Source organism: Podarcis erhardii, assembly GCF_964252035.2.
Source record: "Podarcis erhardii genome assembly, chromosome: 2".
NCBI lineage: Eukaryota > Metazoa > Chordata > Lepidosauria > Squamata > Lacertidae > Podarcis > Podarcis erhardii.
In genome coordinates, this window is record NC_138498.1 from 69,025,953 (window position 1) to 69,050,030 (window position 24,078).

At 47.9% G+C, this 24,078-nt stretch overlaps 1 protein-coding gene across 4 annotated transcripts in view; it reads left to right on the plus strand.

Annotated features, from left to right (window-relative positions):
* CPLX2 (complexin 2) overlaps positions 1–22,448 on the plus strand; it is a 123,542-nt gene extending 101,094 nt beyond the window's left edge. For all 4 annotated transcript variants that reach the window (XM_081851601.1, XM_081851600.1, XM_081851602.1 and 1 more), the window contains 3 exons: positions 6,425–6,539; positions 13,264–13,439; positions 17,256–22,448. In XM_081851601.1, the coding sequence (XP_081707727.1) occupies positions 6,509–6,539; positions 13,264–13,439; positions 17,256–17,453 (405 nt within the window). In that variant the 5' untranslated portion in view covers positions 6,425–6,508 and the 3' untranslated portion in view covers positions 17,454–22,448. The remainder of the gene's footprint in view (positions 1–6,424; positions 6,540–13,263; positions 13,440–17,255) is intronic.
* Positions 22,449–24,078: the final 1,630 nt, after the last annotated feature.

Genomic DNA, 24,078 nt, shown 5'->3' on the forward strand with positions numbered 1-24,078 from the left:
AATCCTTGTTCATGTCCCATCAGCTCAAGATGCATTGCATATTGGCAGCTGTTTCCAGGCTGCTCCAACTCATGTTCTCAAAGCTATATTGCTAGAATGAGCTGATCTTTGGCTGGCTGGACCAGGAGGCAAAGAATGTGCTTACTAAAGTAGCCTCACTCAGAGAACGCAGTTACACCAGGGTCCCACCTCCTGAGGGTAAAGGCCCAATCAGTGAGTGCTTCTGAGCTCCTTGGAGGAAGGACAACACAAGAGCCCACATGAAACAAAGCCTTATGAGGAACAGTTGGAGGAACTGGGTATGTTTAGCCTGGAAAAGAGGAGACTCAGAGCAGATATGATAGTCATATTCAGATATCTGAAGGGCTGTCACATGGAAGAGGGAGCAAGCTTGTTTTCTCCTGTTCTGGAGAGTAGGACTCATACCAATGGCTTCAAGTTACAGGAAAGGAGATTCTGGAAGTGGAACAGTCTCCCTTGGGAGATTGTGGACCCTCCTTCCACTGAGGTTTTTAAGCAGAGGTTAGATAGCCATCTGTCCTAGATGCTTTAGCTGAGATTCCTGCATTGCAGGGGATTGGACTAGATGACCCTTGGGGTACCTTCTAACTCTACAGGTTGATGATTCTGTGATTCTATGGTGCAGTAGGAAGAATGGTGGGCAAGAACCTGGGTGACCCACAGGGTGACCTTGGGCTAGTCGTTTTCTCTCAGCCTACGTCACCAGGTTGCTCTGAGGATAAAATGGGAAGGGGAGAACCATGTAGACCACCTTGAGCTTCTTGGAGAAAAGTGGCCTCTCAATGTGGTGGCGGCAGTGGTGTAATAAATCAAAGAATGATGGGACAGATGAGATCTAGTCCGGGTCCCTTCTTGACATAGATAATCCAAAGCTAGACACCCCCAAGAGATGGCCTTCACTGAGGAAGAGATCTCTACCTACCTTTCTAGGTCATTGGTTCCATTGTCAAACTGCCCTTACCATCAGCACATTTTTTCCTACAGTTCTATCAAACTCTGCCCGTAGAATAAACAAACCCACACAAAACCCACAAAGTGTTGGATCTTTCCTCAATAATCACCAGAGTGGCCATAAAAGGTAGAAGTACCAGTCAAGTTTATTGCCGAGGACTAAGTGCACAAGCATTGCCTACTCAGACACTTTCTGGTCTTTTACAAGCATACGCTTTAAGTTTCCCCGGGGGACCGGATTTTGCAACTAAATGTTCCTCATTCTCTGGAGAATGTTCCTGATAAATGTTTCCATTGTGAGTTTAATATTCCCGTGGCTCCTAGCTGAAAGATGATAAGCCAAAGACTGAAGAAGTTACTCAGTAGGAATGATGTTGATGGAGATTTAAATGGAGCAGGGTAAGTATGTTCACTGTCAATGGAGATGATTTTGTAGCTCAGAGTGGTGACCAGTGACTGGTGGCAGAAGGAACCTTCAAACGATTTGAGAATTAAGCAGGACTTTGTATCAAATGTCGATACAGATCCTTATCCTGAGAGAAAGAAAGACAATGACACTGTATACAACTTTAAAGGCTCACATCAAATATAACTGATCTGCAAGAATGACTCTTTTATCTGAAAAGAGAGACGATTTATATACTTCTGTAACCCAAGAAAATCTTTAATAAAAAAAGATTTTTTAAAAAGAAATTAGATATAGTATTAAGATTTGGCAGTGGTGCAGGAATATTGCTATTAGTTTTCAGGCTTCTAAAAAAATTTTTTTTAAGGCAGAGGCACTACATCTGAGATTTGCATGGGAGCCCCACTATCTGTCTCTTAAGGGAGGCCTGTGCCTTGATTCTCTATGTGTGTGGACAGGCTGCAGTGACTCAGTGGTGAGAGGGAAACACTTTGTACATGTTCAGAGATACATTTCCTCACATGTATAATACTACTTGTGCCTTTTCCTTTAAAGAAGAGGCACGGCCTCAGGTTTGTGCTGGTAGTACTAAATGGGTCCACTTAAGTAAGTTGAATGTAAGTTGTCTGATATAGAGTCAGAGCTCTCATCCCTCCAGCTCAGCATCACCTTCCCTGACTGGCAGTGTCCACCCAGTGTTCCAGACTGGAGTGTTTCCCAACCCTTCCTAGTAATGCCATGAATTGAACCTGGGACCTTCTGCATGCAGAGCATGTGCTATTGGCCCTACCTCGATGTTTAGCAGGCCCAGCAAAGGTGGGAAAGGCTAAAGCTCAGTGGTGGAGTCCATGCTGTGCCCAGGTTGGGCATATTTTGTTGGCCAGCGCCAATTGATGTCAATAATACTGAGCTAGATAGGCCAGCGGTCTGACTCAGTATAAGGCAACTGCCTGTGTTCCTTTGTACTTACAGCACTGGCGAGAATGAATATGCCAAGAGCTGTAATCCTATGCTATTATTACTTTGGAGTAATTTCATGGTACTTATTTCCAAGTAAGCATACATATGATTTAGGATTAGTCTTTGGCCAGTACACTTATCTGGAAGCCGACTCCTGCTGCAGCCACTTCCAATTGTACGCATCAGGCTGGGGGCGGGGGATGTTACAAAACACACTGGTATAGAAGACTTTTTTCACATTACAACATGCACACGTCCTCGTATATGAGTATAGGGCATTGTTTAACCTCACCTTTGATCTCATAAATCAGTTAGTAAAGAGGGGGAAGCAGAAATTGGAGGCTCCTGATCTGTGACACAAGCTCAGTTCCTGCCTTTCCAGGCTGCACTCCCTGCTAACTTGCATCCTGCAGTTCCTCTTGCATCAAGTAGAATCCTCAGATTGTGCACGCAGCAGGAGTCTTCTGCAAACTGTGAAGCATCTTAAACTTGGCTACAGAAGTACAGTGAGCAGCTCGCTGGTGTTGCTGTTCAACCTTTTGGGGTTTTGTTTTTAAGGAATCTGGCTTTTAAGTGAAAGTAAAGGGAAATGTGCAAAGGAACAAAGAGGTTAGTGTATTGTCATCTGCCTGCGTCTGTAGTAAAAATACATTAAAATTGCCTCCCTTCAGCTAGTAAATTTACATCTGCAGCTATTTTAAAAGACTACTATGTAGGCGGGATATTTCCAATGGCATGTGCAACTATATTAGGAACCACATGAGACTAAGCCATCTAGCAATATAAAGTGTTTTAGCAGTTTAACCCAGGATGTAATTCTTGTCTGTTTTCAGTAGAAGGGTGGACAGGTATCTACACAAAATGCTTTAGGTTTAGGATATCCTGCTAGGTGAGCTAGGTGACCTAAGGGTAAATCCCAAAATTCCCCATCCCATTCAGGCCTATTAAAGCAAATTAGAATTTGAACATTGACTCAAGTGGGAAGTGGATTCTTTCCAGCTCTAGAGACAGTCAATATTCAACTCCGCCAGAGGCTAACTTCTAAAACAGAAGATTTCAGAGCCCACATGTATCTGAGTGCCACGTCAATTGACCAGGAGTCCTTTCCCTTGATTCCAGATGTGTGTGGGTTCATTGAGGTTGCTCAGTGGTGAAAAAGAGACACACACTCTGCACATGTTTAAATGCAGAGTCTTGCAGGCATTTTCCTATGTGAGATTCTGGAACTGAAGACAGATCTGGAGATGAATTTTGTTTCCCCATTAAGACAGGGATGGGGGACCTATGGCCCTCCAGATGCTATTGGACTCCAGTACCCATCAGCTCTAGCCAGCATAGCCTATAGTTGTGGGGAGGGGAGGTGTAGTCCAGCAAGGGTCACAAGCTTCTGACCCTTGGATTAAGCCCCAAATATAAGCTTCTGTGTGGAGGTTTTGGATTTAAAAGACATCTGTATCAACTCAGAACTACTAATGCACAGTTAATTAACTCGACCTGAGTTTTGGCTCAGTCAGAACATCCTTTGAGTCCTCAATACTATATGACTAATGACATGAACTGCTTCCACTGAAAACGTGCCACTAAGAGGTGGCAGGAAATCTTTGCCTGTGGTGTTAGGTTTACGATGACTGATTTCTACAAACCTGCATGTTGTCACTTGATGCTGCAGCTGCTGAGTGAAAGGCACACAGGCACAAACCAGCCCTTAGATTTGTTCTGCCCCAGAAGCAGAAGCATGGGAAGGTGCACCTGCTTTACTTCTGTCTATGGTCTAAACCACTCTTGGGCTTGCTGATCGGAAGGTTGGTGGTTCAAATCCGTGCGATGGGGTGAGCTCCCTTTGCTCTGCCCCAGCTTCTGCCAGCCTAGCAGTTCGAAAGCATACCAGTGCAAGGAGATAAATAGGTACCACTGTGGTGGGAAGGTAAACGGCATTTCTGTACGCTCTGGCTTCCGTCATGCTGTCCCATTGTGCCAGAAGCAGTTTAGTCATTCTGGCCACATGACCCAGAAAGCTGTCTGTGGACAAACGCTGGCTTCCTCGACCTGAAGAGAGATGAGTGCTGCACCCCACAGTGGCCTTTGACTGGACTTTACCATTTACCATTTACCGTGCTGAAATGCAGCTATGGTGCTTCCTATTAGAGAGAAGGGCATACTCATTATATTTTTGTTTGCAGCTATGGCACTGGCCCAAACAAAAGCCAGTTACAGCACATTCCTGTACAGTTCTGTTTAGAAGTGCATCCCACTGAACTGAGTTGGGCTTACTCCCAGGAAAGTGAGCATAGACCTGCTCTCTTGGGCAAGGTACATATTTCTCCCTACCCCCTGCATTTTATATACTTTGCTTGCCTGTTTCAAATTTTGTGCATTTTCTGTTTCTTCTCCTGGAACTATAAGCACCAGTTTTTATTTTTCCTAAAACTTTGCACAACTGTGCCCATTAAATAAATTAGGTACAGTGCACTGGAAAAAGTGTGCTCCAAAGCAGGGGAGGGGGCGGTATCTTAAGATTGGGTTATGAAATATCTGCGTTCTATAAACATGAAGCCACTGACTTAAACCAAGTCTTCTGAGGAACGATGGAGGAAGATGGAGCGAGCTTGCTTTCTCCTGTTCCTGGGGGTAGGACCTGAACCAATGGCTTCAAGTTACAAGAAAGGAGATTCCGACTAAACATCAGGAAGAACTTTCTGACAGCAAGAGCTGCCAGGCAGTGGAACAGACTCCCACAAGACATGATGGACTCTCCTTCCTTGGACATTTTTAAGCAGAGGTTGGATGGCCACCTGTCATGAACGCTTTAGTTGAGTTTCCTGCATTGCAGGGGGCTGGACTAGGTGGTCCCCCAGGTCCCTTCCCACCTTAACTCAGTTATATGGTTCTGTGGTAGAGTGGTGGCCACCGGCTTAGTTGCCTTTGCATAGGATTAAATGAATCCACAGAGGACAGCGCTGCTCAGTGGCTGCAGTAGTCCGATATCTAAGAATTGGACTTGCTAATTTTACGCTGTCAATTCAGATGCTAGTAGATTCAGGACACCAGAGTCAGGTGAGATCAAAGAAAAATACTTCTTCACACAATGCACAATCTGGGCAATTAATTGATTAATTTAACTCACACAACACACAATTGGCATTCACTACCACTAGATATAGTGACAGCACATGACTGATAGAGCTCTAAAATGGGATTCATTAGATACTTCTGTGGAGAGTAGATCTATCAGTGGCTTTTAACCCTAACAGATAAATGGCAGTATGTAGCTGAATGCCAGGTTTGGAATTCAGGGGCAAGTGTGACGAATGTGATTGCTGTCACGCCCTGCTTGATTACCACTGTGGGAAAGGGTGTTGCTTGGCTAGATGGATGCTTGGTCTTACCACGAAGTGCTTTTCTTGGGTATTCTGATGCCATTTTCCCTCTACACAGACAGCACTTCAAAGCTGCCTACAACTAACAATAACGGGAAACAGAGGACAATATTATCAAAAGTATGCATTGAAATTGCTAAAGGTCTATGCAGTCCCATGTTTATTGACCTCTGATTCTGTTTAGATGTATCTCTGATTGTTGAATTTGGAGAACTTGCATCCGATCAAGCTATCTCAATCAGGCTCTGCTTGCAAGCTTTCCAGGAGTTTCTGGCTGGTCACTGTTGGTGACAGAAGGCTGGACTAGATGGACCTTTGGCCTAAGTGATGTTCTTAATGTTTCACTTTTAATACACAAATCAAGCTAATGGTTGTCTTGGTGGTGTTTTCTTTTTCTTTTTATGGCTGCCTTCAGTGATATTGAGATATATATATATATATATATATATATATATATATATATATAATGCAGAATTTTTTAAAAAATACTTTAATATGTCATAAAAACAAGGCTAAAATCTGGCATGGAATTTGTCTCTCTGCACTGATGTGTATTTCACACACACACAAATAATTAATGTATGTTTTGTGTTCTGCATTGGGCTAACTGTTCCTCCATACGCAAAGTGGAGAGACAGATAAGTCCATTGCCTGGCTGGGATTGTTTTACTCAGTCATACTCACCTGATTTCCCCCCTTTCCTTTCCAGGTAGCACCTGACCCAAAGATTCCCACTAGCAACACTGAATGAGAATTCCACCATTGCCTAGAGCTCACTAATTCAGTTGGCAATATGGATTTCGTGATGAAGCAGGCTCTAGGGGGTAAGTCTTCCCTTCCTACTCTCAGCATCCATTCTAAGCCTCATTCCATTATGCTCTTGCTAGTGGACCTCTAGCTTGAGGCAGATTATTTGGGAGGGGTGAATGTGGTTTACAGGAGAGCTCACTTCTCAATGTGTTTACATATACTCAAACCAGTTTTGCCTCTGGTAAACAGGGTTTTTCAGGTCTCTGCTCAGAAGGGAATAGGACCTTTCAAGGTCCCTTCCGATTCTAGCATTCTGTCTATGATTCTGTATCCTGTGCTGATAAGCAATGCTCAACTTTGGTTGCTAAGTTATGCTAAATAGTTTAGGTGTGCTGAGAGTGCATGGATGACTCTAAAGGCCCCCTTTAGCCCCACAATCCTTGCTGTGTAGACACCAGAATCTGTTTGTGTACAGATTGTTCTGTTGGTGTAGTGATCAATCAGAGCTTTATATAGAAGGGGCAGCAAATGTTCCCATTTTGTGCATTCCCAAATATTTACTGAGCTCTTCTTACCAAGAAACTTTGCTAAGGAGTCTACTGCCTGGAAGCTCAGAAGTTTCAAGCAGTGCTTATTAAGACAAGGCACTTGTGGGGAGATGGGCCGGCTGAGCATGCAGGCTAAAAATCTTGTTACCCAATGCTCACCTCCTCCCTGTCAAGCACAGGGAGCCATTCCCTCCTGGACAGTCAACCAGGCAGGCAGCTGTGCACAGTGTTTCTCTGCTTGCTACTCCCTTTGCTGCAACCTGTCCTCTCATTGCTTACCTCTGCTGTCAGAGCACATCAAATCTCACTCCACCTCCACTGTATTCCTTTCTGCAAAAGAGAGAGAGAGAGAGAGAGAGAGAGAGATAAAGAAGAGTGACAGGTGTCCCACCAGGGAAGGAAAACATTCTCTCAGCTCACAACCCAAATACCTGTCACCTTTCACTCACTGACTTTCTCGTTGGGGCTGTTTCCTCTGTCTTCCACAATCGCCTAGCTCATTAGACCAGGTTCTGACTCCCAGGAGGTGCAAACCAGAAACTCACGGGTAGACCAGCAAAGCTCTATTCTCCAGTACATCCTGACTAGAGGGAAATGCAACCAGATCCTTAAAAGGTAGAAACTGCAACAAAATATTGCAGCATGGAATGCTTCTGCTCTGGTTTCTGGCCACACTGTCCCATTCCACACACACACACACACACACACACACACACACCAAACCCGAACAGTACGTCAGCATTCTGTGCCCACTGAGCATGCTCAGTCCTCATTGGGCTTAGAAATTCTTTCTGATTACTCCCCTATCTGTTTTCTTTGTACTTCTGCAAATATTGTAGTACCTCCAAGTCTGCTGACACCTCCTTTTTGTGCATGAATTGTGCTGCTTTGGCTGCATAAAGAGCCCTACTTAGAGTATGTTATATACATATAGATACTGTATAGATACACATGTGTGTGTGTGTATGATTATTCTGAGTGTATCTTTGGGAGCCCCTTTTTTTATCCAGAGCAGCTTCACTGCAGCTCCAGGGAGTGCAGCATCACCTTTTCTGTCATTTCTGCAAATCATAAGGATTGTAAACATTTTTTTAAAAAATGGCAAACCTCGGCTTTTGGATCAGAGGCTTCAGGCAGCATAAGAAATAAGATGTGCATTACTAACTCTACTCACAGGCCGTAAGTAGTGACAGTGTCCAGTTCATCTCCTTCTCCATCATTCTAAATGTGTGGAACTTGGTTGCAGCTCCTCAGAAGTAACAGGCACTCTGCACTTGTTCAAAGGCACGCTCACCAGTTCCGACAGTTTTACACAAAGTGGTATGAGAGCTACACCCTAGAAAAACTCTGGATCAGTGCCCTTCCTGGGATGGGCAGCTTACTTTGGCAGTTTGTCATCTCAGTTATCACCCTCTCTGGAGCTTTGCTGTGCTTGAATCTTTGCTGTGATCCTTTGCTCCCTCTGAGGAACGTAGAGAGATGCCTTCTGCTGAGTTAGACCAAAGGTCCACCCAGCTACAGTGGCTGACATTGGGTCTCTGGGGTTTCAGGCCGGGGACATTCCCAGCCCTTCCTGGAGATGGTGGGCATTGAACCTGGAGACCCCCTGCATGCAAAGCAGATGCTCTGCCACTTAACTATGGCCCTTCCCATTCTGGGTCCTGAATGACAGAGCCAGCATCAGAGATTGGCATGGTCAAGCACTGGCACTCAGAAGGACCAATATCCACCAGAGCCACTCCCATTGAAGCTCCTGGGTAGCATTCCTGCTGATCCCACCACTGCATTGGGAACCCCACTTTTTGCTGCTACACTTTGCCATTTCCACTCAGCTCCCCCCTGGATAGATCCTCAGCTGGTGAGAGCAATGCTTTGGAGTGGGAGTCAAACTGGTGCTCAGCTCTGGTGCACAATGGCCAATGACCATCCTTGATGGCTCAAAATGCAGCACTCATTGTTGACATCAAGCACTGCATCTCGAGCAACCTAAGATATCGGGCAGCTGGCACAGATCAAGCAAGGATAAGCCCTGCTTCCTCTACCATACATGGTTGCCACATCCAGGCCCAGGGCGAAGGAAGGGAGTAAATGGCAGTGGTGGCACCTGCTGCAGCAGCAAGTGGTAAGGAATACCCACTGGGGACAGCAGCCATCAGCAGCGCTATGCCAATGGCCCACGAAAGACTGGTACCAGCCCTGCTGAATGACAATCTGGATCTAGTAGAGAACCTAGCCTGACACTCCTCCAGGCACACCCTATAACAGAACTGCTTTTATTTTTCTTCTCCGTGCCTTTGCAGCCAACAGGACACAGTGCCAGCACCATTGGTTCCCCATTTGTATTTTAAAAGAAGGCTAGGGAAAATGCCTGCCTGCTGTACATCATGCCTTCATCTCCTGGCTACAAGTGACCAAGAAACAACAACCTGCTTTTACCCAGAGCACTCAAACAGGGCCATTGCCATGTGCAGGTTCCCTCCCTTCCCCGAGCAGCAACCAGCCACTCTACTGCTTCTGGCTGTGCGAAGGGCTTGGCTGGTTTGGGCAAAGTGGAAATGAGTCACAGAAGTAAAGAAGGAGGGAGATGGAGCTCAGGAAGATGAAAGACCCTGAAGTCTCCTGGGGGCCTGGGGAGCCAAGGCTGGTTTGTAACTCTAAATTGCTGACAAACAGCAATGGGAAATGTTGCTGCCTAGCTCTTAGCTGAGCTGCTCAGCGTTGCACAGCACATGCCAAGCCTCACAGCTCCATTGCACAGATGTGCAAAGGCTTGGGGAAGAGGGAGCAGCTCCACCCCATGGTAGAGAATGCTCACAGCATCTGATTCAGAAGACGCGTGCTATGGACCTGCTACTTCACGAAGGGCTTGTAAGGAAAGCCGGGACTGGTAAATCCATAGCCAACATCTATTCAGGAACAACTGGTTCACAAAGGTGTCCAAATGCCCTGCTTAATCTGCATCAAAAGCTTTCTGGCTCTGTCCTTAGGAGCCAAAATATAGCTGATTCTGTCGTTAAGGAGGGAGAAAGGTGGCAACCTTAGGTGGTGGATTTTCAGCACCATTTCTCAGTATGTATCTTTTTCTCAGAGAAAAGCACTAGTTTATTAATTGATAATTGGGAATGCCATGTGAACCACTGCTCCACAACATGCACCACAAGAATTGGTTGGCTAGTGTCCATGGCATAACTGGTGACAAGAGACACACTCTAGCCACGGGCGTCGGGAGGAATTTTTCAGGGAGGGTGGGGGGCTGCAAATACTCCAAATAAACAAACAAAGGCTACTTTCTCACAACACAAATAAGGAAAACATTGCCTGTACATTTTGCCTCATATCACAGGTTATGCAAATGCCAGAAACGTACTTACAAAAAAGAAAAGAAAAGAAACCTTTTTATTGAAATTTTTACACTAGATGAAAGTAAAAAGAAAAAAAGAGAAAAGGAAAGGAAAGGAAAAGAGGGGGGAAAGAAACAAAAGAAAACAGAGGATAACAACAATAATGAAATAACATTAAAATGTAATTAGAGTTACAAAACTATGTAACATATATGTAAATATACCACAAAAGAGAAACCTGTGAATCTGGGGATCATGGTTTATTGGGAGGGAGCACTTCCCTGCCCCTGAGACACCCAAAACTTTAGCCTGTACCACTTTGTAATTTTACAGAAAGTTAAGTCATTGTTTATTCAGTACTTAGCAGCTGAGTGTCCCCACTATGTCATTTCAGGAGGAGTGTTTATGTAGCTTTTGAAAACTGGGGATGGAGGATGGAGAGAGAGTGAGTGAGAGGGAGAGAAGTAAAACATTAAACAAGGTATCCTTCTCTGTATAGCAGCTAACAGACCCATAATATTTAGTACTCCCTCTATTTTCACTCCCTCTTTCTAGTACTGGAGCTCATAGCTTCTGTTTTTAAACCTCAAAGTTGCCAATGGGTCACATAATGGCCTTTGCTACAATCATTCCTGCAGCAAGGGTGATCCCTTCCTGTGTTCCACCTCCATAGCACTACAGTTAAGGGAGAACAAAGATCTGGGATTCATCCTCTATCTGAGAGGACCCTTAGTACAAGTTAGTTACATTTGAGCTCCCTCTAGAGATCTGTCAGGGAAATGTGCTAGTAGCTGTTCAATTAGCTAACATACAAGTCTCTGGCAGAGTGAAAGGCCTCCTCCTGACATTTTCTTTAAGAAGTCCACCTCCTTAAGATAAATGTAAACATTGGCCTTATATCCACATTCTTGTTGCACCCCTGAAAAAAAAGCCCTTTAAATACTACGTTAAAGAAATGCCCAGCTTATTTCAGCTCCCACTCAATCATCAGATTTCACATTGTCCAGAGACAGTACAGGCAGCAGCCAAAAATTAAACAAGAGGGAGCTATTAATTTCTGGATCTATGCTACTCTGTCTTCCCCATTACTATCAGACATCAGCAAAGGTCTTGACTGGGAGCTGCAGAGAGCAGTTTAGAACTTGCTCCCTGCAGGCTTTGCCACCTGATTCAGACTAAATCTTGCTGTGACCCAGCATGGAGTGGGTCATTGGTCCTGTAGGGCCACCATGCCCAAATAGCTAAATATTTGACCTTCTGCTGTCAGCCAGTGAGAATCATACTGGGCCTGGAGCCCTTGCTATGCTGAGGCATTTCATCTGGGATAGAGAACTGTCAAATTTCTGGCCCTGAGATCATCTAACAGATTTAGCTACTTTGCAAAGCAGATGGAGAGGCTGGTGGCTGCTTTGCATTGCCCAAGGAACTCCATCCATCAAGCCATCCTCCCGTTCCCTTCAAAAGGTGTAGTCAGAACTCCCAGGAAGAGATGGCTTATCTTTCCTTAACCCTTTTGCCTCTTCCCAGTCTTCTATTCCTGCATTTAAATTCCTGGTTTCTAAAAAGAGGGATCAAAGACAAAACAGACCATGAAATATATGACTGAACTTGGACATGGAGGGGGGGAGTCATAGCGACAAGTGGACTGCAGCCACTGGAAAGTTATGTGGCTGCACACCTTCTCTCTGATGATTAGAGGGTAGGGTGAGAATTGGGGCAAACAACATTTGTGGCCATCAAGAGTTCAAAGGGATGCTTTAAAACCACAGCATATCATGTCCTGGTCCAAGCTGGAGCCTGCAGGGTTGTCCTGGCCATGCACAGCAATGATCCAAGAGAGGCTGCAAGTAGGACCATGGACAGCTCACTGCAGCAGGTGATGGCAGTGATGGGAGCAAGTCAAGCCAAACCACACCACAGCTTGGGCACTTTGTTCCTGCAATTGTTTGGAGCCAACTCTCAACTTAAGGGCCAAGCTGCATGTGAGGCATACTAAGCACATCACCTGGAAGCACACGAGAGTTTAAAAAAAAAATTACTGAGAGGGATTTTCATCAGGACTGTAGCATGTGGGGAATGGGAGGTTTAACCCTTTCCCACCCAGTCATGAACCTGATGAAAAGTATCCTCACTCCCATCCTACAACAGTCTTCGACAGGGCAATTGCTTCAGAGGCTCTGTCCTTAAACCTAGTCTACGCATTCTCCATGTTATCAGGCCCCTTCTCTGAAATTGGGGAGGGGTCTGTGTCTCTGGCTATGGTATATCAAGAGTTAAGTTGGAAGCGATTTAGGACGAAGGTATGCTTGAGTGGTCACACTGCATTGGCTCTTGAGCTGTAATTACATTGCTGGAGTGAAACAAATGCATGGTATTTACCAGACTCCCAGAACCACACTGGTAACATTTGGATGAGCAGAAGAGGTGGCTCTCGGAGGAAGTCTCTACATTAGCTGCTTTAGACACCCCAGAACTGCGGTGGTTATGTAGGAGTTTCCCATATGATCTGCTATTCCCAACTGTTCTCAGCTGATCACAGCAAGCCCTGTGCCTACAGAAAAATGAGTCCAGTAATCCTCATTGGACACCAGGGAACGAAGTCTGGATTCCCAGGTACATTCTGTCTATGGTAGGCTCTCACTCCCTATCCTGAACATCATCTGAGATTGAGGACAGTGGGGTGACCTGAAATTGTTAACGCCACACCCAGAGATGGCACACCCAGCTCAGTTCCTATGAACTCATGTTGACCCTGAGTATGCAATAAATTATTCCAACTTCAGTTTTTGAGGTTCGGGTGAGTGGGGAAGAGCCCACACTGCGTGAAAGCATGGCTGTGTGAGAAATAATAGCTGAAAAGGAACAAGCTGTGCTCAGGAGTCACTGTGGTTTCCTAACATCACTTGCAGGGGCCACCAAGGACATGGGTAAAATGCTGGGGGGCGAAGAGGAGAAAGACCCCGATGCCCAGAAGAAGGAAGAAGAGCGACAAGAAGCCCTGCGGCAGCAAGAGGAAGAGCGCAAGGCAAAACATGCCCGCATGGAGGCGGAACGGGAAAAGGTCCGACAGCAAATCCGTGATAAGGTGCGTAACACACACACACACACACACTGGCTAGAAGGGAAAGGCCATATTACGTATGTATGTATTCATTTATTTACAGCATTTATACCCCACCCTTTAGCCAAAAAAAGACTCTCAGGGCAGCTTACAAATGCTAACGATCTAAAAAAAGATATTACATGGGAGGAAGGAGTAAAGAGCAAGCGCAGTCACAAGTGCTTCAAGTTACAGCCTATATCCATGACACTTCTGGTAGAAGTGGCTCACCATGTGACTCACTACCACACTAGCTTCCAGTGGGTTAACATGACTAAGGGTTATTTATGCAACCCCAAGAATCTTGCCCTAGTGGCATCCTCTCCTTCCTGCTTACTGGGCCAGTCACTGGAGATGGAGAGGCAGTCTTTGGTGTGCTGCCATCTTCTTCCTTCAGCGAAATGGCCTTTGGTCACCTCTGATCCCCAAATTTATTACCCAGATGCTTTGGGGGAAAGAGGTTCCTTAAGACTGACAGCAAGTGCTCATCCAGCAGCTGAAGCACTGCCTCAACCTCTCCTGCTACCCACCCACTGCCTCACTAGCTCAGTGTGCATCCATTCTTGCCTTCACCGTGCTGCCGATATTTTCTAGAAAGGCTTTGGGTTTCTCCCTTCTGATCCCTATGGTGATCCCAAGACCCTGTGCCTGCAGAAGTAACAGCCTGTTAAGCAGAGATCACTTTAGCTCAGGCACAGGCCTCAAAGACTGCCATTCCCTCCAGGACATCACACCCCTGCACACTGATGAATGATTATGCACTCATCTGCTCTCGCTGTTTGTGCTGCAGAGGAGAATCATTCATGAGTCTATGGCGTGTGGTCCCAGGGGGAAGAGCAGCCTTCACATTCAGCAAAGAGCCGCTGCGGCCTGCCCTATACTCTGCATGTCTGCTTTGCCCCTTCTGCCCATCCCTCTCTTCCCACCTCCTATCAGCTGTTGCTGGGATCCCTTTTATTTGACATGTGGCAAAGGAGAGAGAAAGGGCCATTGGAGGACCATCATCTATCCTTTGATTGGTGACCAATATGTATTAGGCATATGGACTGAAGATGTCCAGGACACAAAGATGTCCAGGACACATCAACTGTGTCAGCTGACTGATTCAGGTCATCAAAGGAGTTCTTGATGATTGGCATGTTGGAAGGACTCAACTCCTGATTTTGTCGTGAGCCCAGACCCCAAACCAGAAGGATGAGCAGAGGGATAGCTCAGTAAGTAGAGCATGATACTCTTAATCTCAGGGTCATAGGTTTGAGCCCCACATCGGGAGAAAGATTCCTGCATTGCAAGGGGTTGGACTGGATGACCCTTGTGGTTCCTTCCAACTCTACAGGTCTGTGACTCATCACTGCCTGGCAAATCCTTGCCCTGTCCTCTAGGGACTAGCTCACACTGCATTTGATTACTACTATATACTGGATAGCTGGACAACTGAATATGTGAACACTCTCCATTTAAAAGCATTGTGTGTGAGATGATAGAAATATATGCCTGTGCTGGATCATGCTGACATACCAGTTATTATTTGATGCATTGCATGCTCACATAGGGACAGACACACATGTGTAAAGTAGACCCTAGGAGTATGTATTTGCTGCAAGACTTTTATCTCCACGTCTGGTCTGTCTGTATGTCCACCTTCTTTTCCTGAGCTGCACAAGCAGGAAGAGCATCACTAGAAAGCTGAACTGGAAGGGAACGTAATCATCTACATTGGCAGAAAGTCTGAACTTTGATTTGTGGGGAAAGGCACGCAATGGTCCACCATAATCCTGTTTCGAACAAAAGCATTGAGAACAAAAGTCTCTTGGGGCAGATCCTCTCTCTGTGCCACCCAGAGAGAACCAGCATTGGGAGGATTAATCAGCCAGGGTGCATCCTGCACCTCACTGCTGAGAAGCTTTAAATGTTCCTGTTGAGCCCTGAGCAATTCCACTGGGAAAGCAAGTGTCAGATTTCAGCACAGACACAGTATTCCGCCAAGAGCAAATCAGCCAGGCCTAAGAAAGCAGCTAAAGAGACGTGAATGGTGGAAGGAAGATAACAGGGGCATCAAGAGGACAGAAACATTGTATGTGGGGAAATTGCTGTGAATGCAAAGCGACAGGAGGCCAGAGGGAGAGTGAAAAAATAGAGTCAGTAGGCAGAGAAGGAATTTCGTGCAAGGTTGGCGGGAAGGATGGAGGGAGAGCATTCCAGAGCCTCCTTGTTCAGTGGCAGTGTACCTCTGCATACCAGCTGCTAGGGCTAGACAACGAACAGGAATAAGTGGTTGTCTTCCAGGTGCGCCAGCTTCCGCCCAGCATTGGGGGCAGGGCAGCATGTGCGTGTGATGTCACATCCATGGTGCGTGTGATGTCACATGGTGGGAGGAGACCCAATGGGGCCCAGCACACCCTCCAAAAGACATGACGGGGCCTACTCCCAGCCATAGGAGGGCCCAACTGAGCCCGTCACAGCCGCAGGAGGGCTTTTCTTATCCTGACTCCCCCAGCATTCAGTTTAATTGGATTTTCCCAGGTACCAGTATAATGAGAAAAGGAGGCAAGCTTCTCTCCACTTTCTCTAGAGCATGCATAACTTTATGCACCTTTCTTATGCCCTCTTCCCCGCCCCCTTTGCACACTTTTCCTCTGAGCTAAAAGGCTCTAGACATATGATCCATGCTGGGAGCCAGGTGGGTGGATTCTGGGCGTCCAGCAGAAAGGAACCTTTCCAAAGATGTCTCTCCCCAGTCCTTATCTCTCTCTGTCAATCACTGCCCAGTTCCTGGCTCTCACTGTCCTCACATTATTAGTGGGGGCGGTGTGGGTCTCCCTTTATTGCCCACATTGTAAGTGGATGTATTAGGGGCCTGGCGCTCACTATCTGCAATCTTCAATATCCTTCTGCCGAGGCAGATAGCGCAGCAGCCAGCGCTGCCTCTGCCCAGCCCATAATATCTTGCTAGCAGGGGCAGATGGGAACAGAAGATTCCAGCCTTGTGCAAATGAACACACAGAGCAAGGCTTCTTCCGCAGCTTATTTTTCCATTTGGCACCTGGCCGTCTTCACCACAGCAAGTGGCCCTCAGAAGGCTGCCTCAAAGGAAGTGTGGCCCCAGGGCTGGAAAAGGGTTCTTCAGCTCTGCCATAACATGTTTCCAATTCCTTGCTAGTGTCTCTTGCTCTAGGTAGGAGCTGCCACCTGCATCCTTGCCTCTCCTGTTGTTGTTGTTGTCGTCAATTTCTATACCACTTCATATCTTAAAGGAAAAAATCTCAAAGTGGTTTGCAACACATTAACACATCACATAAAGCAACTCAGAATCAAACATTGCTGAAGAAAGTCAACTATAAAGTATAAATTCAAAGCAACAGAATTAACAGGAAACTAAAATGTTACCTTACAGATTGAAAAAAAAAACATATTACTAATGGAAGTCAAATATAAAATGCACAGTTAAAACAGCATACTTGCCAAGAGGATTCTAAAGCTTGTCATTCAGCCATATCCTCATGGAGCCAAGGCAGCAACAAGAGACTGGCTTGAAATGCAGCATAGGAAGCCTCACGGGACATTTGTGGGTGCCGCAATGGACCCCACAATGCAGCTGCATGCATGTTCACTCAGAAGTAAGTCCCAGTGATGTGAAAGGGACTTAACTCCCTATTGAGCATACTCAGAAATCAGCCTGCAAAAATAATGGCAAAATCATTGTTTTTAAAGGTACACTTTGCACTTTGCCTGGTGTAAACCCAAACTGTGTCAAACGCCTGTGTACCTGTCTCTGACTTCTTGTGGGTGTCTCCCATGCAGTACGGCTTGAAGAAGAAGGAGGAGAAAGAGGCAGAGGAGAAGGCAGCGCTGGAGCAGCCGTGCGAGGGGAGCCTGACACGCCCCAAGAAAGCCATCCCAGCAGGCTGCGGGGATGACGAAGACGAGGACGAGGAGAGCATCCTCGACACGGTGCTCAAGTACCTGCCGGGCCCACTGCAGGACATGTTCAAGAAGTAGCCCTGCCCCACCAGCCCCCTGCCCTGCACTGCCCACCGTCCCTGGCACTGCCAACTCAGAGCTTGGGTTGAGGGAGGGCAGTCCCAGTGGGGCGGGGGGGATTTTCATTTATTTATTTTTTTACTTCATTTGATTCCTTTTTTTCTTTCGTTCCAAGGGAAGACCCCACACGTGTCCTTGTGCCACGGGGCCCCTGCCAAGCCACCGCACTGCCCCGCCCCACCCCTTTCCCCCCAGGAAGAAGCACACCAGGCACAGGGCATGCTCCCCCCCTCACTGCACCTCTTGCTACCCATCAGACCAAAAACCACTCTCACCTGCTCTGCTCCCTAGAGCTGCAGGCTGGGCCACTGCCGGGAGCCTGCCTCCCCCTTTCCGATCCCTGCCCCCTGCCCCGTGGCAGAGCTGGAGTTCTGTTGTGCCAAAGTGCCAGCTGGCTACATGGGGAAACGACCCCCCTCTCCCCCACCCCACAAAAAAAAAACTGGGCACAGGGTGAGGAACTTGGACCAAATTCACTGATGCAACCTCATGGGGGCCCTGGGGAAGGGGCTTGGGCTCTGCCCCCCCCATGCACATTCCTAAACCCCCCCCCATGTTGACTGCCAGGGAGGGACTGGGTGCCCATTTCCCTTCACACCTTGGGGCAAAGCCAGCCCCTGCACATTCCATCTCTTGACTAAGAGAGCAACCAAGAGGAGCACCCCCTGCTCTCATCCTCGCACCCAAGGGCTGCTGGGTTGTTTCTCACATGCTTGGGGGAAAAGAGGAGCTTGTTTCTGGAAGGAATCGAACTCACACCCCCAAACACTAATGCGGAGAGACTTACCTGCACCAAGAATTACGTGTGTGGGAGGCAGGGGAGAAAGCTGTCCTTGCTACAACGACTACTTCCATTTCAAGCACGCACATTCAGACACACCTTTCACAGCCCCACTACAGCCGGCCAAGGATTCAAGGGCCAAGGTTAAGCATCAGCTCTTCCTTGAGGATGACCTTTGGTCTTGGGTTCCAAGACCTGTTGGCTCCTCATGGGTGTGGCGGACAAGAGGTTGGGAGGTGGCACTGTCACCCTCGCTGTCTCGCCCATCTTTTTCTGATCCAGTTCATCCTTTGTCATTTGAGCTGCAGGGGGTGAACTGGGGCAGCTACAGGCTGCAGAGTATGGGGACCAGGGCCATCCTCTTTCTGTCATTTTGCTCTCCAAAGTGGAGGGTTTAGACTGAGTCTTGATTTGGGGAGCAGGGGACTGAAGTGGATCAAGGGCGCTTGCAGGCAGGGGCTTATTGTTGTGAATGGGTCGTTTAGATGTTGTAAACGGGTCAGTGGCAAGAGGTTTACCAGGGTTTTCCTCAGAAAGGGTAAATCTGGGATAAATAAAGGGGAGGGAACACAGACAGGCATTTGCCTACGTGAGGAGCACCCATTCCATAATAAACACCCACTTCGGAGCACCCAAACTCAAAGAAAGGGGAATAGGACCCAGCAGCACATGGAGGATGGAATAAGAGCTCCTTTTTCCAGCCTGGGAATAGCCAGCTGCATTTGTGTTGCTGGAGAACCTGAGGGTCATCATCGTCACCTTCATTGAAGGAGGCTGATGCAGGGACCCTGGGATAGAACTGCCAGCGTGTGTGGCTCACCTTGGCTGGAAGATCAGTCTCTTGGGATGAGGAGCCTCAATTCATTTCTTAGGCTAGGATTGGGAGCTCATTGCTGTGGCTATCTTGGTCCCCCAGGATCCTGCTACAGGCCCCTGCAGATGCAAAAATGGTGCACAGAGCAGCACAGACACAAATCTTGCCTGCACTACTCTTGCTTCCATGACCTAAACATCTCTTTCCTTCTCATGCTGCCCCAGTTTTCTCCTTAACTGAGAAATGCCAAGGACCGCCACCCCCACCCCCATATACACACTGATTTCTGGGCGGGGGTCGAGGTACTGTATGGTCTGGGAGAATCTTCTGTTCTCCCACCTCTGCAGCCCCATCCTGCTCATGGGTGTGGCGATCTCCACATCCCCCAACCCGCAAAAGAAAAACACCCAATGACTCTCCTTTGCTGTGCTATTGTTGCATTCACTCCCTGCCTGCTAACCCCATCCTTTCTCCAGAGCCACAAGATTAAGCAAAAAGCAGTGACTAGGAGACAAGGAAGGGCGGTTTGGGAGTGGGGGGAGATGTCGCCCTGCTGTTGGTTGGCACCCTGCCAAACGCCACCAGACCTTGGCCACTGCTGAAAACAAAGGCAAGGGCCCAGCCTTCCTTGGGGAAGTCCTGTGGTTCTCATTCTTCTGTATATTTGTTTGGGAAGGAAGGTCCCAATTGTTCCCCCACCCCAAGATTCCCTGGTGCCCCTGGGGGGCTTTTGCTTTTTGGTTGGGGTTGAGTTTGAATCTGAAAGAAATCTCCCTCCATTGAGTGTCCTTCCTTCCTTCCTTCCTTCCTTCCTTCCTTCCTTCCTTCCTTCCTTCCTTCCTTCCTTCCTTCCTTCCTTCCCTAATAGTTAAAGCCATATCAGTTAGACTGCAATACTATCAACACTAAAAACTCTGCGGGCCGCGCTCTCTCATCTTGTACAAAGGAGCGTCCCTGGGGGGGGGAACCTCCCCCCCCCTTGCCCGCTTGTCTGTGTCTCCGGCCACCCACCATGTGGCCCATGCGTGTCTTTTTTGCATTGGTGTCTCTGTAACAGGGTAATTCACCCCAACGCCTGCCATCTGTCTTATTGTCTCTGCTAGTCACTCACGAGATGGTCACTGTATGGCTCCATGGAGCTCAGGACTTGGGGTGGGGGGCAGAGAAGCTTCGGGCAGGGCGGAGTAGAGAGGGTCAGGGTGGGGGTGGCAAAGGGGAAGCAGCCCATTCAGCACCTTATTTGCTCACAAGCCGTTTTTGCCATGGCCAACCATTGTGTGTGCAATCACCTCCTACCAGACACAGAGCATGACTGTGGTGTGCAGGGACTGGCCAGCGGAAATTCAGGATGCTCCCTGCTGGCTGCTGGCAGGTGAGCTCTGTGGCGAGGTGGCACTGCTTTGTCCTGGGCTCTCACACGTCCGCTGTCTACTGCTGGACCCTGCTGGCTGAATGCTGAAAACTGCAATAAGTCCACTTCTCACATGGGGCAAAGGGCTGATGCTGAAGCCAGCTTCCTGCCTTTGGGGTGGTGTTGCTGATGCTCTCGGTTTACTTTGTTTTTTTAATGCTACAGCCACATGTTGGTGGCCCAATCCCACACAGTGGGCTTTGACAGCCCCCTGGGTCCCACTGACCGCGAGGCTACTGCTGGCCTCTGTGGACCTATTCTGGGCAAGACCTAAAGGTAAAAAAAGATAAGAGTCAAGGGGTATCAGAGAGACCTGGGATGGCAGCACCCACAGCAACAGAGAAGGGTTAAATCTGGCTTCGCCATGTGGGAATCTCAGTGCTGCCATGATGGGACTCTTCTCCAGTTACCTTTGCAATGCGGGAACACCAGCTATTTCCTGCTCCACCAAAGGAACATCAGAAACCACAGGAGACATGCTCATGCTTCAGCTCCTTCCCAAACACCCCACAACAAGCAGAGGCAACACTGGTTGGGAGAGGAGCCATTATATGGGCTTTTACTATATCATGGCCTTGGGCTTCTGATGTTGTCTTTGCAGCCCTGGAAGGCACTGCACTGCAGCAGTTCCCAGGCCACCACCAAGGTAGCCTGGAGGAAACCCCTTGCCTAGTGCTTCGTCATTACCACTTTTAGTAAATTGAGAAGAAGCTGCTTCTAATCTAATGGTGTATGTATACTTCCGTGTCTATATGCACATAAGGGGGGAGGGGGATAAAAGTTGTAGCATATACACCAGTAGGTTTAAGCCAGCCAGCCTCCCTCCACCATCCCATGTATAAGGCAAATAAATCTGGCCACTTCCGAGATCCCTTAACTCCCTTTTTCTCCGACATGTTTTAAGGCTCAGAATCACACATATGAGTGTCTGTTTACATTAGTGCATGCCTGACTCTGTGTGTGTGTGTGTGTGTGTGTGTGTGTGAGAGAGAGAGAGAGAGAGAGAGAGAGAGAGAGAGAGAGAGAGATGGATGGATGGATGGTTGGAAGGAATGCTCACTATTCATTTATGATGTGGTGCATATCTCTGTGAGCGCATGGATGCATGAGAATGTGAGCAAAGCCAGCGGTGTACATGTGAATGTGCCAGTACTTGTCGCGAGGGCGGATGTGTGTGCATTGGCACAAACCCAGGGGGCGTGCTGGAGTCTCCAGTGTGTCAGTGCCAACGTGTTCCAAGTGTGCAACCCATTTGTTTACAGATTGCTTCCAGAGCAGGATATCCCTCAGGGGCTCAGCATGGGCACAGAAGAACTGATCCCAGTCCCTCCGGGACCCAGTCAAGAGCATTGCCGGAGGGGCCCTGCGTCCTCCCCACCCTGCCGTGCATGCATTCCCCTTTGTCTGCTTGCCTGTCACTGCTCTGTATTGGGAGGCGGCAGGCAGCCCTACTGCCTTGTGCACTAACCTGCCGGAATGTGTAAACCATCCTGTCTTGCTTGTGCCATCTCTGCTTTCTAGGGTCATTGTGTCTACCTGGCTAGTCCTCGTCCCATCTGCACCTGGGAAGGACATAGAACACAGCGATGGGGTTAAGTGTGCTGAAGGGGTTCCCCAATGGAAAGATATGGGGCAAGCCAAGCACCCTGTGGCCCTTCAGGTTAAAGCTGCTGGGGGACGTCTGTCTCCCGCAGAGAGATGAACACCTTAGGCTACGGAGTGCACCACTTCTGAGCCATTGCCCTTGCACCCTGCCAGCCTTTCCATTTAACCTGGAGGAGCAAGCGGGGTGCTGGTGACACCCCTTTCCCTGCCTGGGTGGGGTGGAGGACGCAGGTAGAAGGGGACAGCAAAGAGTCAAAGAGGCTCCATCCAGCCACCCTATGGTGACCATCCTGCTCTTACTAGTCTTTGAAGAAATAATAAAATAAAGAAATTTGTACATTGCCCTGTGTCAAGCGTCTTTCTGGCTGCACGTTTGGGAAGGAAGGATTGCAGCAGTAGCGGCAGTTATAGAGAAGAGAATTGAGGTTGACACAGGAGCAACACTTCGTGGAAGAGTTGTGGGACTACCTCTGGTGTTCAGATTGCAAGGCAGACCCTGGAGACCCTTTTGCAACAGCTCCCTTCCCTACAGCTTTTAGACAGCTAAAGTGGGAGCGTGTTTTGTCTAAACCTGGGAGGGGGCGTCTGGGGAATTGGATTGGATCCCTCCCTCCCCATTCCCCCATTAATTCAAGTGTTGCCCCTCTTTGCAGAGAGACTAGCTACAGAAAAGGAGAAAGAATTTTGATAGAATGAAACAATTTGCTAAGTTTGCTGTAGGCCCGGGCTAGAGAGCCAGTTCCCGTCCCCCTACACACACACACACACACACACACACACACAATATGTTGATAGACTACAAGTCCCATCATTCCTAACCATTGGGCTGGCATGTTGGCTGAGGGTTGTGGAACTGGAGACTCCCACAACTGGAGACTCTCTCACTCTAGAGAGCTGCAGGTTAGCCACCTCTGCTCGGGTTCAAATAAGGGTCCCTGCAGAAAAATAAATCATGGGCAGGGTTCACAATTCCCTCCCTTTCCCCTGCACACACCTCCAGAACACTGCACAGTGGGAGATGAGAGGGGCTGGTTCTTTCTGGCAAGCAAAAATGCTTGCTCTGACAGAATGATCTCCCAGGTTTTGGGAAAGTGTACTTAACATGCTTCCTCCCACTCCAGCTTCTGCTCATTCATTAGGACAGATAACCCACTTCTGGAGTGGTGAGGAACCTGTTTGACCTAAAACTGTTCAAGAGATGGCTAATTAAAAGTGTTGATACTTCCTTCCTTACATTAATCTCAGTGCTGAAGAACTACGATTCACAGCCTCCCTCTCTTGTTCTCTTCCCCTAGGAAGGGACAGAGCTAGAGAGAATAATCTCACAGGACCACCAGGTGCTATAGCTAGCTAGCCCAACGTTATTGCTGTTCATTGGTCGCACGTCAGGTTGGAGTGGCAGCCATGCTCTTATTTTAAATACTATGACCTACCCCCAGCACTTGGATCAGAATGACAATGCACGCTCTGTACTAGTAAGCAAAGAGTTTTTAGAGCCAACATTACTGGCAACTGCAGGATATTTGTGCCAGACAGAGAGAGCTAGGAACAAGCTGCTCTCGTTCTTTGGGCCAGATCCCTGCTGGGCACTACAGTGCTTGCCATACGGTAATGACTGGCAGTAAGTGCAACCCTTCTTCGGGAAGAAGCCAACACCCAGGGAGCTCAGGAGCTGCCTGGCTTGGATACAGGCTTGCTGTTTGCTGCCGGGTGACCTTGGGCAAGTTGCCGCCTCCCTGCAAACTTCACTTCTCCGTCTGAAAAGCAGGGTAAAAGTTATCGCAGCCACTAGCGAGTACACACAGTAAGGCTAGGATGACTTGGGGTCTTGTGAGGTCGGTTTACAGTTGATCATTTGGTGCATGCAGTAACATAAAGCAAGCTCAGAAGATAAAGGCCTACCAAATGTAAGTGCTGCTGCAAGCCTTCATGGTTGTGTTCACTCTTATCAGGACATGGTCCCAGATATATG